This window comes from Salpingoeca rosetta (genome assembly GCF_000188695.1).
Source record: "Salpingoeca rosetta unplaced genomic scaffold supercont1.1, whole genome shotgun sequence".
Taxonomy (NCBI): Eukaryota; class Choanoflagellata; order Craspedida; family Salpingoecidae; genus Salpingoeca; species Salpingoeca rosetta.
In genome coordinates this window covers 741,587-758,890 of record NW_004457740.1, presented here as the reverse complement: position 1 = coordinate 758,890, position 17,304 = coordinate 741,587, and the positions used below count along the sequence as shown (strand labels likewise).

General features: G+C 53.9%; 3 protein-coding genes across 3 annotated transcripts in view; 1 reads left to right on the top strand and 2 right to left on the bottom strand.

Annotated features, from left to right (window-relative positions):
* Nucleotides 1-446: 446 nt before the first annotated feature.
* Nucleotides 447-5,844, top strand: PTSG_00161 (uncharacterized protein; the record flags this gene model as incomplete). Its single annotated transcript, XM_004998656.1, has 17 exons — nt 447-646; nt 928-1,076; nt 1,211-1,280; nt 1,456-1,545; nt 1,935-2,012; nt 2,521-2,584; nt 2,791-2,831; nt 3,016-3,104; nt 3,299-3,397; nt 3,615-3,699; nt 3,873-3,958; nt 4,270-4,327; nt 4,568-4,617; nt 4,809-4,855; nt 5,089-5,143; nt 5,330-5,400; nt 5,704-5,844. The coding sequence occupies exons 1-17, from the start codon at nt 540-542 to the stop codon at nt 5,842-5,844; spliced, it is 1,380 nt and encodes a 459-aa protein (XP_004998713.1). The 5' UTR covers nt 447-539.
* Nucleotides 5,845-6,230: 386 nt separating this feature from the next.
* Nucleotides 6,231-13,535, bottom strand: PTSG_11555 (uncharacterized protein; the record flags this gene model as incomplete). Its single annotated transcript, XM_004998655.1, has 20 exons — nt 6,231-6,557; nt 6,773-6,885; nt 7,189-7,291; nt 7,402-7,494; nt 7,729-8,619; nt 9,013-9,091; nt 9,309-9,364; nt 9,566-9,658; nt 9,942-10,061; nt 10,206-10,296; nt 10,512-10,573; nt 10,834-10,947; nt 11,146-11,197; nt 11,364-11,436; nt 11,751-11,853; nt 12,221-12,295; nt 12,448-12,527; nt 12,668-12,728; nt 12,912-12,989; nt 13,305-13,535. 20 exons carry the CDS (start codon nt 13,533-13,535, stop codon nt 6,531-6,533), a joined length of 2,595 nt encoding a protein of 864 aa, XP_004998712.1. The 3' UTR covers nt 6,231-6,530.
* A 409-nt stretch (nt 13,536-13,944) lies between these two features.
* Nucleotides 13,945-17,304, bottom strand: part of PTSG_11554 (uncharacterized protein) — a gene marked incomplete at its 3' end in the record, with an annotated part of 3,654 nt that continues 294 nt past the window's right edge. Inside the window, exons 1-5 of the mRNA XM_004998654.1 lie at nt 16,715-17,304; nt 14,801-16,317; nt 14,576-14,687; nt 14,180-14,221; nt 13,945-13,992 (exon numbers count right to left, since the gene is read on the bottom strand). The exon at nt 16,715-17,304 is cut by the window's right edge and continues 294 nt beyond it. Coding sequence (XP_004998711.1) covers nt 13,945-13,992; nt 14,180-14,221; nt 14,576-14,687; nt 14,801-16,317; nt 16,715-17,304 — 2,309 coding nt within the window. The remainder of the gene's footprint in view (nt 13,993-14,179; nt 14,222-14,575; nt 14,688-14,800; nt 16,318-16,714) is intronic.

The window sequence follows — 17,304 nt, the reverse complement described above, 5'->3', positions numbered from 1 at the left end:
AAGGTTTCATGTTCTCACGGTCACAAAGCGCACCTGAGGAGGAACACCCCGGTTATGGGTGTGTGTGCCGGTTCCGTTCCTCCGGTTTGCAGGCGGTCGGCGAGGGAGCGCACGAACGCACGAGTTCTACGCTGTTCTTCGTCTCTCTTGTTGAGTGATGGGGACTCCTTACCCGATCTGAGGTGGAAGGAAGCAGGAGCGCCGAAACTGTGTGAGCGTGTGTGCGTGTGCGTCTCTGTGTGCGGACCGAGTCCTTGCAACAACGTGGGCAAGCGGAAGAAGGGAGTGCTGTTGAGAGTTGATGATGATGATGTCTGGGCGAGCGGGAGTGGGGTCGGGGTGCGTTTTTTTGATTTGACCTCCTCTGGCTGGCTGGCGGGTCTTTGTTTTGTGTTGTCCGTTGAAGAGAAGAAGACGGGAAAAATTACATTTTTTTTTCAAGACATCGACAGCGACACATAAAAACATAGCCACTTTCACTGTGCTGTTTGTGTTGAGCTGAGCACTGACGCTCCATCAAGACAAGCAAGACAAGCAAGATGCAGCTTGGTGCTGTTGTCGTGGGCGCCATCCTGATGGCTGTCTCTGTACATGCCGACGTCATGCAAGAGCCATCAACCACGGCACATTTGAATGGCGTTAAATTGTGAGCGTGTGCGTGCGTGTGTGCGTGTGTGTGCGTGTGTGCATGTGGGTGTGTGTGTTGTGTTGTGTTGTGTTGTGTTGTGTTGTGTTGTGTTGTGTTGTGTCGTGTGTGTGCGTGTGCGTGCGTGTGTGCGTGTGTGTGTGTGTGTGCGTGTGTGTGTGTGCGTGTGTGTGTGCGGTTGTGTGCATGTGCATGTGCCAGTGGAGGGCTGTATTTGTGTTGTCAAGCGTAGAGCTCTTGAAGCTGACTTTGTCGCATTCTTATGGCCACATTCACACCAGTGCCGAGGACGGTGGTGAAATGAAGCTGCAGCTGATGACAGACCAGGTGGATGATGGTGTCGTGTGCCTGGATGGAACCGCCGCTGGTTACTACTTTGCACCTGCTGCCAACTCTTCCACAGCCACAAAGTGGCAAATCTACTTCCAAGGTGTGCGTGTGTGTGTGGATTAAATGCACACACTGGAAACACGGGTGTGTTTCGGTGTCAGTGTTGTGTCTGAGGTTGTGCAGACGGCTTCATGATCAACGTGCCCCGCACCACCTTTCTCTGTCCTCGTGCAGGTGGTGGCTGGTGCTACGACGAACAGGATTGCTGGGGACGTAGCAAAACAGACCTTGGCTCTTCCAAGTCGTACGTTATCACGTCTTTGTGCATGTGTGGGAGTGTGCACGTGTGTGAGTATGTGTAGACCCATGTGTGCATGTGTGTGGCGGCGTTTTCGTTGTTGATATGTGTGCGGCTGCTGTGCCCATCTTGCTCCTGCCTGATACTGCGCATGCATGGTCTGTTGTCTCCACTCGGGCAGGTGGCCAGCCACATCCTCCATTGATGGCATCATGAGCAGCGACTGCAACGTCAACCCCGACTTCTGCAACTGGAACCGCGTTCACATTGGGTACGTCATCAGCTCTCACACGTTGTTTGCCACAGTCAACCACACACACACATGCACACACACATGCACACACACACACACACTCACTCACACTCACACACACACTCACACTCACACACACACACACACTCACACACACACACACACTTACTCACTCCATGCAGTCATTACATTGTCCTCATAACCTGGTCACCGATGTGGATCTCAAGACGTGTATGGCGTCTCTTACTGTTCCTGCTACCTATGAGAGTGGACTTCTAACTTTAGCGGGTTCAGTAATTTGCTTAGATGAACATGGCAATTTATCTACGTAAATAACATTCTCCTTTATATGTTGCGGGACTCCGCCACATGTATGTTGGTCCGATTGCGTGCATTCATGATCTTAGTTACGGGCGCACGGAATATTCTGTTCATCCCAACCTTAAGCATATTAGTACATATTCAGGCTGCAAAAAAGCCCCAAGGTGATCAGACGGATCGCGGCGGGAATCCTCTCACCTTCCTTAGTTTCACAGTGATGTAAGCTTCCCAAGGTCGCACCGGGGAGAACTTGTCTGACTCCTATTCCAGTCACAGCGGCTCACACCTCGGTTGTTCAACGTTGATACCTGAAGGCTTACCGAAATTCTATGTGAACCCGAAGAGACGTCTAATCAGAGCACTATAAACCGCCACACTGAACCAAGCGGTTTATTTTTTAACCGCGGGCATGCAGCGTTAGGTGCGCACAAGCCATAGCCGATTAGAGCTTACGGTCATGAAAGACACACTTACTCACTCACACTCACACACACTCACACACACACACTCACACACACACACACTTACTCACTCACACTCACACACACACACACTTACTCACTCACACTCACACACACACACTCACTCACACTCACACATGCACACTCACACATGTACACGATGCGTCGCCAATATCGCTTTGGCGCGACATGACATGTTATGATGACGCAGCTACTGTGATGGCAACTCCTTCAGCGGAAATCGCGACGAGCCCATTGTTGTGAATGGTGACAAGGTCTGCAGCATCGCATTGCGTGCAGGCGTACATGCACGTGCTCGTGAAGAGATGACTGGGTGTGCAGGCCTGACCCACACATGACACATGAGAATCACACCCCTCTCCTGAAGTGTTGGTGGAGAACAACGAACGCATGTGCGCTTGGTTATCCCTCTGTCTTCACATCCTCAACACTCATGCATGCTGTGCTGTGGCTCTTCCAGGTTTACTTCCGTGGCCATCGCATTGTCGACGCCGTGCTCAAGTGAGCTGCGCTCGCTATGGCGATGCACAACACATCCTCTCCTGCGATTTGATTTTCATAACCTACACACACTCACGCACACACACGCACACACACACTAGCACACGCACGCACACACACAAACACATCCTATCTCTCTCTCACACACACACACACAACCTCCTCGTGTCTTGCGGTCGCTCAGGTCGCTGATGGCCAAGGGCCTGTCGTCTGCCACCGACGTTCTCCTCACGGGGTGCTCTGCAGGCGGACTCGCAACATATCTCCACGCAGGTGCAGCAGTTACTACCCCCCTCTCGTTCTGTACATGTGGATGAGTGTGTGTGTGTGTACATGTTATTGACTCCTGTCTATCACATGTGCGGTTGTCGCTTGTGCCTGCACACACACACACACACACACACACACACACACACACACACACACATGCCCCCCCCCCCCCTGTCGTTTGTTGCGGCTGTGTTCAGATTACGTGCATGATCAGCTGCAGCAGAGCGTGTCCACACTGAAGACTTTCAAGGCACTCTCCATCTCCGGCTTCTTTCTCCTCCACGACACTGTCGAAGGTATGGCAGGGCTTTTAAAACGAGCGGGAAGGAATGTGAAAACATGAACGCGCGTGCATGCATGCGATTGCGCCTGTGTGCGTGCGAGGGTGCGTGTGTTCAAGTGCCCGGGGCTGTGTTGCACCAGCATGCGTTCTTCAAGGTGCAAGGGTGCCAGAGATCTGAGAGCTTATTGGTTGTTTGGTTTACGTTTTGGTGATGGTGCTGGTGCTTGCAGGCAAGCCTGTGTATCCCAACCAGATGAACACCATTTTCCTGCTGTCCAACGCCACGCATGGCGTCAACGACAAATGCATTGCAAGGTGCGTGTGCAGTGGCGGTGTGCACGTGTGTATGCATGTGTGCGGTTTTGTGTGCGCGTGTGTGCATGTGTGCGTGCATCGGTGTTGAATGTGATGATCTGATTTGTTGTCCACTCATTTACGGCAACACATCCTTCGCGTACAATCAAACGTCTCAACGGCACCATACACAGCAAGCCGTCGTTTCTGCAGTGGCAGTGCAACTTTGCTGCTGATACGTATCAAGTCATCGAAAGCCCATTCTTCGTGCTCAACTCGGGTGTGTCATGTGCGTCGTGCGCGTGTCAACGCGACACTCTTTGCTCTCAACGGCTTGATTCGTGGATGTGCTGTTCGTGGCGTGCATGCGCGCAGAACGCATGTTGAGACAAACGCTGTCACCTCGTACGCCCACGTGTGATTGCGACAGCATTTCTGGAATTTGCACGCTCATACACACACACGTACAATGCACATACAACGCACACGCCCGCACACACACACACACACACACACACACACGTACAATGCACAATGCACATACAACGCACACGCCCGCACACACACACACACACTTTTCCCAAATTGCAGCCTTTGACTCGTGGCAGACCGCCTGCATTTACACGAGCGAGCCCGTGCCTCCAAACAGGTGTGCACACATCTGCATACAGCTGCTGCACCATGCACTTTACCTGCGTTTGCCCGCCATCATTTCCACCCCTTTGTATTTTTTTTTGCGACGGTCACGGTCATGTCATACCACGACAAACGCCCCAATGTTGCTTGCGATCTGTTCAACTTTCATTCGCTTTTCGCCGCTCACCATCACCATGTCATTGCTCTCGCACCACCACATCACATCGCCGCCGCCATCGCATCACTGCATCAGCACGGATAACGGCCACTGCGGCGCTGCCCCCGGCTGGTCCGACTGCTCCCGTGCGTACTCTTTTTGTCCCTCGCTGAACTGGGCTTGGCTCCTCTTGCAATCTGTCTTGGTTTGTGCTGCGGTTTGTCATGCATTTGTGTGTTTACTGTTGTCGTCTGCTTTCTGCGACATGAATACAAGCACACGTGGCTCCTCTCACGCGTGTCCCCTCCTCAAATGTTTTGTTCTGCTGTTCTCTCAGGCCACCTTGACAAGTGCACCACGAAACAGATGCCGCAGATGGTCAACGTGAGTGTTACAGCTCGTTTGTGCTGTTTGTGCTGTTTGTTTGTGTGTTGTGTGGTGCTGTTTGTTTGTTTGTGTGTTGTGTGGTGCTGTTTGTTTGTTTGTGGTGTTTGTGGTATTTGTGTGTGTGTGTGTGTGCGTGTGTGTTGTTTCCAAATTGGTGACGCATTCAGCTCTCATCCCCAACGCAAGCTCTGACTCACACCTCCCACATTGTTGTGTTGTTTTGTTGACAGTATGAGACTGTGTTTTTGAACACAATTCGGGCCATTGATACGTACAACAACACCGGTTCGTTCGTGCGCCGCGCATGTGGTTTGGGGTGGGCGCGCTTGCATATGCAAGTGACAATCAAAACCACCAAATGCGAACGCAATCGTGACGACAGAAGAAGCTGCTCCCTTCCCTCTGCCTCTCAAGTCACCCTGGGCTTACCCGCTCTTTCGTGTTACGTGTGGTTTTTTGTTTTGTCTGCAGGCAACGGCGCTTTTCTCTACAGCTGCCACACCCATTGCGCTGGACAGACAAGTGCCTACAACAAGTTCAAGGTGGGCGCGGGCGTGGATGTGTGCGTGTGTGTGTGAATTTGTCTGTTGTGTGTATGTTTGTTCGTGTGTGTGTGTGTATTTTCGCACAGTTGTGCGTGAGAGCAATTAACTGCGTGTCGCAGCAACTCACACGCACACATGCCTTCTGTTGTCACACTTCTTTCCTCAAGCTCACAATTGCTCAACCACACACACACACACACACACACACACACACACACGCCACTCTACACCACACACACACACACATACACACACACACGCACGCACGCACGCACGCACATCGCCGTTGCGTGACTGCAGATCAACGGCGTGACGATGCAGGAGGCCGTGTCGCAGTGGTGGCGCTCAGACACATCGACACCGGCCAAGAAGAGCACGCGTGAACCATGCGTTCTCAACACTCAAGCGCCGTACGAGTGCAACCCTTCATGCTCTGCTTGAATGCTTCCCAGTCCATGACAGTGAACTCAGCATCGTCTCCCACTTCCCTTTCCCCTCTTGCTTGTTTCTTTGTTGCCTTGCTTGCTTGCTTTGTTCATTGCACTTGGCGTTGTTCTCGCCTCCCTCATGGTTCCCTGAGCCTCGTGTGTTGTTGATGCGACTCTGGCTCTTCTCCTCTCCCTCGCGCTGAACCCGCCGTGTAGTCGCCACGCACATTGTTCACCTCCCGATTGCTGTTTGCATCCGCATTGACATCCATTCATCCAAAGACTTCAAGTGGTCGGTTCTATGAGCGCGAATAGCAATGTGTTCACTCCAGTCCCAAAGGGACTTGCGTTCAAACACAGACACAAACACACACACACACACACACACACACACACACACACACACACACACACACACACACACACACAGAGGGGTGACAGCAGGCCATGTCGATTCGACTAAGTGAAGGATAACTCATGATATTACGGGTGAAAATTGGAGAAGAAAGGGTCGCATACACACACATTCAGGCACATGTTCATACATATGGACAGGCAAAGAAGGCGCCATCGACTGTGCAGTGGACGGATATGGGGAGGGGAAACAAGCAGATGAGACAGACGCGCGAGCGGCTTTGTGTGCACGTGAGGAAGCTGGATGGGCGAGCGCGTGTGAAACGATGCAGGCCACAGCCGCACTCATTTGCGATGGGGATGTGAACGTTTCTGTCAATTACAGAGCGGTTGATGTGAGAAACAGCCCAAATAAAAAGGATTGGATGGTTGGCAGAACTGCGCGGACGATGGACACACACACACACACACACACACACACACACACACACACACACACACACACACACGCGCGCGCGCGCGCGCGTACATGCACATACATACAATCTGATCTGGACGTGCAAACTCCAACCAACAGATGGACGCACCTGTGTTGAAGCGTTGAGGTGCGAGCGCTGCCGCTGCGCGTATCCTCCGTTTGATTTGAGGTTCGTCGCCTGGCGTGAGCCCTTGCTGTTGATGGCGGGAAGCCGGCCCGTGCCTGCAAGCACGATAAAGCAAAATGAAAAAAAAAAAAAAACCAATGTGAGCAAGTAGAACGTGCAGGCGCGCGACATCAGAGCCTGGTCGATGAGGGGGAATGCATCTTCAAGTGAAAGTTGTTGCACGCATCGACCCGCTCACAAACGCATGCACATGGCTTGTACACCCGAAGAAGTGGAAAAAGAAGCAGAAGAGAAACCAGCACACACATACCCGCACACACACACGCACGCACATGCATGCACGCACACACATACATGCACGCACACGCACACGCAGACACACACGCACACGCACACACCAGTGCGCGTGTGTTGTCGTCGCTTGTCGTGTCCGCGAAGACCTTCAAGTGTGCGGTCCTTTTCCCGCTCAGCAGCAGCCAGCTGCCGCATCACAGACGCAAGCTGCATGGGAGAACAGGACAGGTTGGAAGAGGCAGCAGAGTGGTGAATGAAAAGGAACACACACACACACACACACGCACGCACACACACACAAGCACAGAAACGCGCACTTTAGTCTCAAGTTCGTCGACGCGGCGCTGCGCAGACTTGGCGCGATCGCGCTCTCGTTCCAGTTCACGCACGCGCGCCTGAAGGTGCGTGGCCTGCTCACCAGAACAGATGCACAGCGCGAAGAAACGGTCAGTGTTTGAAATGACCCGAGACAAATGAAAAACAACCCCGATGGTGATGACGATGAGAGAGAGAGAGAAAGACGGAGGGCCAACACACACAGACATAGACACACAGACACACATGCACGCAACACACGCACGCACACACACACACACACACAGGGACACACACACACACAGGGACACACACACACACACACGCACCTGCGCCACGGCGGCGTCACGTTCTTGCTTGAGAGCAGATACGCTGTCGTTGTCCTCGGTGTCACCACGATCAATAGCGGGCGAAGCTGTCTCATGCCGATCCCCTTGCACAACATCGATGTTTGCAAGCATGGCGTTTCTCGTGTCAGCAATGCTTCCCTTCACCTTATGGGACTGAGACATCTTCTCTCTGGACGGGGACAGGCGTGTGCGGGCGCTTGACGGCGACAAGTGGCGTGGAGACGCGGCTTTTCTCCTCCCCAACTCGGCTCCATCGTGACCATCACCATCACCCCTGCCATCCTCATCGTGATAAGCGTCGCCGCGGCCGCCACCCGATGAGCTCGTGTGCGGCTGGTCATCGCCAGCGCCATCATTACCGCGTGATTGACTCCTTCGTGCTGTCCTTCGTCTCGATTGCGTCATGCTGGCACCACCGTTTCCGCCCTCTTCACGCGTCTTCGAAACGCTCCTACGCCTGCTCCTCCCTCGTGTGCCTGTCTGGCTGCTGTACCCATTACTGCCGTGCGTCCTTGCATGGTTGCCGTGGCTGTTGCTTCGACTTCGCCCGTGCGTGCGTGTGTGCGCTTGGTTCTGCCGACCGCTGCTGTCTGCTCGCACATCAACTGGCGATTTCTTGCTCTTGTGCATGGCCGCATATGACCCACCACCACCACCATTACCGCCGCCGTTGCTGCTACTGCTGCGGCGGCTTCTCCCTTTGCTCTTGCTCTGGTGTACGCTGCTGTCGCTGTTGTGATCATCAGCCGGCTGCCCCTCGCCCCGCGCTGCCCTGCTCTTCCTGGACTTTGCGTCGTCTCGCGTGCTGCTGCTATGTGCCGCCGTGTCCATGGGTTCGGTTTTGCTTCGTCCACTCTTCTTCAAGTCCGCCTGCACGAGAGTATGAGTGAGTGTGAGTGAGTGTGTGTGGTTGTGAATGTGTGTGTGTTAGTTAGTGTGTGTGTGTTGGTGTGTGATTGTGTGTGTGTGTGTTAGTTAGTGTGTGTGTGTGTTGGTGTTAGTTAGTGTGTGTGTGTTAGTTAGTGTGTGTGTGTGTTGGTGTGTGATTGTGAATATGTGTGTTAGTTAGTGTGTGTGTGTGTGTTGGTGTGTGATTGTGAATATGTGTGTTAGTTAGTGTGTGTGTGTTAGTTAGTGTTTGTGTGTGTGAGTGAGTGAGTGAGTGAGTGAGTGAGTGAGTGAGTGAGTGAGTGAGTGTGTGAGTGTGTGCGCGCGCGCTGATTTGTATGCGTGCACCAATGCCATGTGTTGCAAGGCACCAACCTTTCTCGACTGGCGGGTGAGGCGGGTACCGAGCGGTGTGCTCGCGTGCCGTCGGACAGCAGGGGATAGTGATGGGTCGCTGGTGGTTGGAAGGAAGACGCAAGTTGGATGGTAGCGATGGAGGGATAGGAGGTGAATGCATGATGTGAGTACATGGATGGTGTGGGCGTTGTGTGCGTGGAGAGACAAGAGCTTGGTGTATGTCAGGACGTGAAAGCGACAATACCACACAGTTGTATCGTGCGGCAACAACAGCAGTGAAATAAGCAGCTACCCACATGCACACACACACATACGTCTCACGATCGGTGTGAGAGAGTGTTTTTGTTCTGGGAAAATAAATTGCCGGTTCCTGAACATGTCCGTGAGCAAGAAATGTGCAGGCAGTGAGCAAGAAACCCCGGGAAACCCAGGGGGGGGGGGGTACATGTACAAGCCGCAGACAGCGGTACAAAGCCATATGCAAGTCAATGCATGCACACATCGTACGACATGCGCAACACACACGCACACACATACACACACGTACACACACACGCAACATGGATTTTACCGAGAGCGGGCCCATGAGGGAGGCTGGCGCTTCCCGTGCGAGTGCATATGCGAGCGGTGTTTGTCCCATCTTATCGGTCTTGCACGGGTGGGCCTGTTCATAACGGCGCAGAAATGGGCAAGAACAGATTCACGTGAGCTTGTGTGTGTGTGGGGGGGGAGAAGGAGAGAGAGAGAGAGAGGGAGGGAGAGAGGGAGGGAGGGAGGGAGAGAGAGAGAAAGAGAGAGAGAGAGACACACACACACACAGACAGACAGAGACAGAGAGACACACACACACACATAGTGTGTGTGCGCGCATGCGCGCGAGAATGCCCGTGTGTGCATACAGCATCCATGAGTGTCAGACACGTGTGTGATTTGGGCATGTCACGTACGCCAAAGGAGAGAAGGGTGGTAGTTGCCTTGTCCTGACAAGCAGCCGCCGCCCAGTGCAGCGCCGTGCGCCCGTTTGGATCAGCAGCGTCAATCTTGATGGAGGGAACACGACACAGCACCTGCGATGCGCGGTACGATGGGCAAGTGGTGCAGGGACATGAGCATGGAGGGAAGACGTAGCAGCGATGTTAGAGAAGCACGCATATGTACACAAGGGCACACACACACACAACACAGCACAACACACACAAACACATGCACACCTTGAGGACGTTGTGGTGGCCGGCGGCAGCAGCGAGATGGATGGAGGCGAGTCCTTGCTTGTCACGCTGGTTGATGCGCGCTGCAGACTTGCTGCTCCATTGCATCGCAAGAACAGTGACAGACACACCGCATGATACACGTGCGTGAGTTGATCGACAAAACAAGCAGCGTCAGCACGCAGTGTGATGACCACGACAAACAATGCACTTGACAAAATCGATCCACGCGTGAAAGCACTTCAGTGCTTCAGGTGCATCTGGTTGCATGCACGTGCGCCGGATGAGTGGTGTCGTGCACACACTCACCTTTCCAGGAGGTAGGTGACACACATGGGATCACCATTCTGGGCCGCCCAATGCAGCGGCGTCTTTCAACGAGGAGCAAGCACAACACACAGCCACAACACACACAGCCACAATACACACACACACACACACAGCCACACACAGAGCAGGAGTGGAGGAGTCCGTGAGCTGATACGAGCACGTGAATGGCGGGGGGAAGAGCAGAGGAGTAATGTAACCAAACACAAGGAGAGGGAAAAACCAACCCAAACACTACAAATGCTTGCAGGCAGGCAAGCATGCATGCAAGCGACCAAACTGGCAAGTTCCCTCAGTTCTGTACCTTCTTGTCAACATCGAGAGCATCCTCACTCGCGCCGCGCAGCAGCAGCATGGCGACGTGTTGTGGCTGGCGGTAGTAGCAGGCCCAATGCAGCGGCGTCATCTGATCCCCATCCTGATGGCGCCACGGGCACATGCACACCACAGAATACATGCATGCACAGGCACATGTACAGGCAAGCGGACAAACGCAAGTATTCCCGCAAACGAGTGTGTGATTGAGGGTGACGTTGGGTGCTGTGTATACATTGGTATTGTTGCATGTGTTGGTTCACGCTGGGGATGATGGCGTGCAGCACGCGTATGCGGTCACCTTTGCGTTGATGTAGTTCTTGATGGGTGCTTTGAGCAATTCCATTGCACATCTGCAGTCGCAGTGAGCACGAGCGGGCGAAAGGATAAGGCGACGCGTTACAGAAAGGCAGAGAGGCATTTTCGCGCGCATGCAAACAGCTGAGAGCTTACACACACAGAGAGTAAACAGTCGATACACCACACAGCACGTGCACACATGCAGGACTGTGCACCAACTTGATGTTTGAGCATCGTGTGGCGTGGTGCAGTGGTGTGCGCCCGTTTGCATCGCGAACACTCGGCTTGGCGCCTGGGGGTTGGCCAGGGGTATTGATTGTGTGTATGTATGTATGTATGTATGTATGTATGTATGTATGTATGTATGTATGTATGTATGTATGTATGTATGTATGTATGTATGTATGTATGTATGTATGTATGTATGTATGTATGTATGTATGTATGTATGTATGTATGTATGTATGTGTGTATGTATGTGTGTGCATGTGTGCATGTGTGCAAGTCCATGCCGACATGGGTGTTCGCAAGCTGTTGAGCCCCAAGCAAAGCACCCCTCAGCGTGAATGCATGGCGTTGAAGCAGGCGAACCGATGGCAAACGAACCAGCGCCAAGCAGCGTCTTGACCAAAGGAAGATGATCACCAATAACGGCATGATGCAACGCCGTGAGGCCCTCGGCATCTGTAGTGTTCAATCGTACGCGTGCCTGCAAGCAAGACATTCAGAGGATGGGAGGAGTGAGATGGACGATTAAAAATGCAACACCTGCGCTTTGCAGATGTGCAGAACAACAAACGCGTGCATGAGTGCGTCTCCCTCCTTGTGTCACTCCTTCACAATCTTGCTTCCCAATCACACACACACACTCACTCACTCGCTCGCTCGCTCACACATACATACCACACATATACACACACACACTCACTCACTCACGCACTCACTCACACACACCACACATATACACACACTCTCTCTCTCACTCACTCACTCGCACATACACACACGATACGCAAACATGCGGTATTCTTTGTGAGACAATGCACACATGTGCAGGAGAGCACTGCTTCGCGCACCCGAATGAGCATGTTTACGGCGTCGGTGTGGTTGTTGACCACGGCATACATGAGAGGCGTCTTTTGCTGGTCATCCTGTTGAAGATGCACGCGCACAAGCGGCAAACATGCAACTGAGTGACCAAGGGTTGACATGATGAACACAGCCATGCCAGCTACAGCCATGCCAGCTATCCACGTGACCACACAGCCAGGCAACTGAAGCCATCGTGGTTATGTGCGTGCACCTGCTTGTTGATGAGGCGAGGTCGCTGGGAGCACAGGAACTTGAGCATCTTTGCATCGCCTACAGCAGCAGCAAAGTGCGCTGTCACACGGTCACGCATTTGCATACATATGTATATCCACACGTGAGACGATGCGAGCGATGGCATGGGGGGAACTGATGTATGGGCCTGGGTAGCGCATGAATTGAGTGCAAGCCATGACATGGACGAATTGGCTTACCTTCAAGGTTCTGCTGCGCATACCACTCGCGCTGGTGAGCGAGAGCCGCCTGCTGTTGGATCTGTTGGAATTGGGACGCGCATGAGAGCGAAGAACGCGAAGAGGAGACACGCTCGCTTGCATCAGTCAACTCACACCGCTTGCTTGGTCATCCAACGGTCACAACCCACAAACACACACCCACACCCACACCCACACCCACACCCACACACCCACACACCCACGCACACACGCACGCACGCACCTCGGCGGCGTGTTGCATGCTTGCAGCCTGGTGGTAGCGCTGTATCAATTGCTCCTGCAGTGTTTGGCGCCCATCATTCTGTTCTCCATGTGTAGTGTGTGACACAAAGAAGAGGGTCGGCCAACCCAGCAAGGTTGCATGTGATTCGGACGTGAGCGGCAGGTGTTGCACACTGCGTACACGGTACAGCGTGACCACAGTTTCAACGCTTGTTGTCTACAGTTCGCTCCACGAGGAGCGAAGCCATGCGTGAGAGATCCCGCTCCCTATCACACACACGCACACATACGCACACACACTCGCATACGCACACACAAACAAACAATCTCACTCTCTCTCACTCTCACACACACACACGCACACAGAGTGCGTCCAGCATCAAGACAAGCTCACCGCCAGCCAGGTGTTCTCAACACTTGGCTGCTGCTCTTGTTGTTGAGATTGTTGTTGATGTCCGTACTGTTGATGTTCATACTGCTGCTGTTGTTGTTGATGGTAGGCTTCTTGTTGATCCCATCCTGTCGCAGCATCATGGCCGGCATCGTGTCCATATTGGTGCTGGTGGCGATGATATGCGGCCGAGTCATCTGCGAGCGGGTCGTCGTAACGCCCGTCTGCTTGCATGATGGTTGCCGATTGCATGCAGCATGTGGAGAAGCGTGGATGGGGGAGGGCGCTGCCTGCTTGCGGCACTTGTGTGACAGAGACAGGGTGCAAGGCAACAAGTCCCACAACATCAACGACACAAGCGAGGCAAGGCAGCAGCAGTTGCCAAGTCGTCCAATATCCACTACGATTTATGGTGTCGTGTTACAGAAATGGTTCGCCCGAACAACCCACCATCGTCGTTCATCGTTCCACCGGCCGGTTCTTTCCATCCATTATGTTCATTTTCGTCTGGTTGTAAAACGTAATGTACCATAACGACGACGACAACAGCAGGTCGACAGAAGCGCAAAGGAGGCAACTGACATGATGGGTGGGTAACGTGATGATATGGTAGAAGGGGTGCCAGTTCGCTCAGCGACACTGGTTACTCGTGTTGTTTCTTGTTTTGATACAACACCTTTGTCATCTCAGTCTGTAAGCAAAGCCGGTTGTCAAACGTGGTGAGTGAATGCGCTCATTTGTGTGCGAGTGTGCGTGTGGGTGCGTGTGGGTGTGGGGGGGGGTGCGCATGCATGTCAAACACACAAAACAAGCGGCAGAGCGCTCATTCGTGCGCACAAACAGAAACCAGGCAAATGTAATGTGCAAGCGTTACGCACCATGCTTTCGATGGCTGTCGATAGCAATGTTGCAAATTGTTGCTGGTCACCCGGCGGGGCATGGACGTGATGTGACATGACACGCACCCATGCACAAATCAAAGTGAACGCACGCACAGTGCACAGTCGGGGCAAGGTACATGATGCAGGCAGGGGATCAAGCAAGCAATGGCAGATCAACGCTGAGCACAGACAGACAGACAGACAGACAGGTAGGCAGACAGACAGACAGACAGACAGACAGACAGACAGACAGACAGACAGACAGACAGACAGACAGACAGACACACACACACCAACACACCAACACACCAACACGCACACACACGTACATAAACGCAGACACATAAACACAGACACAGACACACACAAATGTAAGTACACACACGTGCGTACCTGCTGAACTGCGTGTTCTTGTGCCCTTTGCCGTTCGAGTGCCAATCGCTGGCGCTCAACCTTCAGCCGCTCGCCGGCAATCCACAGCATTTCCTCTTGCCACGCCCGCTCGCTGGCCCGTGTGTGAATGCGTGCAAGTGGAAGTGAGTACACAAGCAAGTGTGTGGAAGCGTGTGCAGGCAAGTGGCTGTGGGTGCGTGCATGTCACCAAAAGGTAAAATTCACCTGAGTTGAGAAGAAGTTGTGGGCAGTGGTAGCATGGCAACTTCTTCTTCTTCTGCCTCTGCCTCTTGATGTCGCTGTTGTTGTTGTTGTTGTTGTTGTTGTTGTTGTTGTTGTTGTTGTTGTTGTTGTTGTTGTTGTTGTTGTTGTTGTTGTTGTTGTTGTTGTTGTTGTTGTTGTTGTTGTTGCGGCTGTTGAAGGGCGACAGCTGAGATTGATGACGACGACATCGTCACATCATCTGCGCCATCCTGGCTGTTGACGGGTAGTGGGGCACTGGCCACACGCACCTGCTGGCTCTCCTGCACCAGCTGCTGATTCTGCTGCTGGTGCTGGTGCTGGGCTTCTTGCGTGCTGGTCCTGCTGCTACTACGGCTGCTGGTGTTGTCGGTTCTACCACGCCGCTGCCGTGGTGTTGATTGCAGCGACGACCGCGTGCTGCCAACCGCACTCGCTGCGCCCACACCTGCCGCGCTGCCCATGCCCTCCTCCTGGCTCCTCTGCAGGGCTGCAACAGGGCATCGCCGCCTGTTGTGACCAACGTCCCCGCACACATTGCACCGGTATTGTCTCTTCCGCTGCTGGCCCGCGGCACTGCTCGATCGCTTTGGACGCTTAGGCGGTGGCACACCACTACCACCACCATCGCCATCACCATCACCACCAGCAGCTTCGTGGCCACTGGTACGAACAGGTCTGCCAGCCGTTTCGGTTCTGGCAGCGGCACCACGCGTCTGAAGTTGGTGTTTGTTCCCACCACGATCCCCGTTGGTCATCTGCCCTTGCTCATTCGCAACCACCTTACTCTGCTCCTGCCCCTGTTTCTCTTCACCAACAACAACAACAACATCATCATCATCATCATCATCATCATCATCGTCATCCTCTTCGCCATCACCACCATCACCATCTTCATTATGCTCGTCGCCACCACCACGTGTTTGCCCACCCAGTGCTGCTGAGACAGCGGAACTAATCGCCTGTCGACCCCTCTGACGTGTGCTGTAGCCATGACGCAATACGTGCTGTGGCCTGTGTGCACCCATCTTCATGCTACTGGTGCTGGTGCTGGTGGAGACTGCATGCGGGTTCACCAGCGTGGCTGCTGCTGTTGCATGTGTTGCTGTGCTCGTCATGTCGTGTGCAGTGTCGAGCACACGCGGTGCCATAGACGATGATGATGACAATGACGATGGTGGCAGTGACGGAGACGTGCGTGTGCTCGCGTGCTCGCGACTGGATGCAGAAGGAGTAGGAATGGACTGGGGGCCAGTACCAGTGGATGCTGGTGCAGGAGGCGAGTCCGTCGTCGTGGGCGCTGGTGCTGCTGCGTCTGTAGATCTGCGGTGTGATCCTGCCGACATGTCACCACCACCGCTGCCTCTCGCCTTACCCGATTGCAAGTACCTGCGTGCGGCATGCTGTACCGCGGGCTGTGTCAGGAACGACTTTTGGCTGAGATTGGCATTTGGAGCGACGTCGTGGTGTCTGATGTCCATTAAAACCCGCGCAACGCGTTTCTGGTCGTGGAAGGGGAGGAGAGCGGGTTCACCGACACATGACGACACATGATGCGCGTGCAGGTAGGGTGAGCAGCAGCATCGTCAGCAGGCAAAAGCTGAACAATTACACGCATGCTGCTAGCTGCAGGCAAGTGTTCAGCTGCATCTACGCAAACACTAAACCGCAAGAGCGAGAGGCAGAAAAGGGCGCAGAGAGAGACAGAGAGAGGGGGGACAGACAGAGAGAGACACAGAGACTGAGACAGACACGCAACATCCCCCGCCACACACGCACACACCACACACACCACACAGACAGACAGACAGACAGACAGACACACACACACACACACACCACTCACACACACAGACAGACAGACAGACAGACAAAGACCGCTCAGCTGCATACACCAACCTGTGCACCCGTCGGCGTGAGTGGAGGCCGATCACCACTCGGGCAGGCCGCATTAAATTGCTCCGTGACGACTTTCCAGTGGTCTTGCAGGCCGCGCCGACCCTTGAGCGCGGCGATGCCCGCTTCCCTTGCCAGATCCAACAGCTGCACAATTTCATGCTGCGTGAGTCGCCGCCTTTGCTGTGATGATTCCTGCGACGGTGGCGGAGACAGCTGTTGCTGTTGCTGTTGCTGCGCTGTGTTGCTGGGTGTGTGTGGTGTCTGTTGTGGCTGCGCCTGCGTGTCCTCGGGTGACACCGTTGTCGGGTGTGGACTTGGTGGTGATGGTGATTGTTGAGCGCTTTCTTCGTGTCCACGATTGACCACCTCCTTGCTAGTGACGGCAGTGGAGTTCGATGGCTGCGCCGGACTTGTGGGAGCAGATTCACTGGTGTGGGGTGCAGTGACAGGGCTGTGTGCGGGCAACACGGCATCCCCGTCCATGGCCTGCCCCTGTTGGCTGTTGACTTGCGCTTGTGTGCTCACGCCATTGTCACCACGGGACGCCGGTCTTGGCGCCTGCAGCTCGTGATCGGCCTGCCCCTGCACTG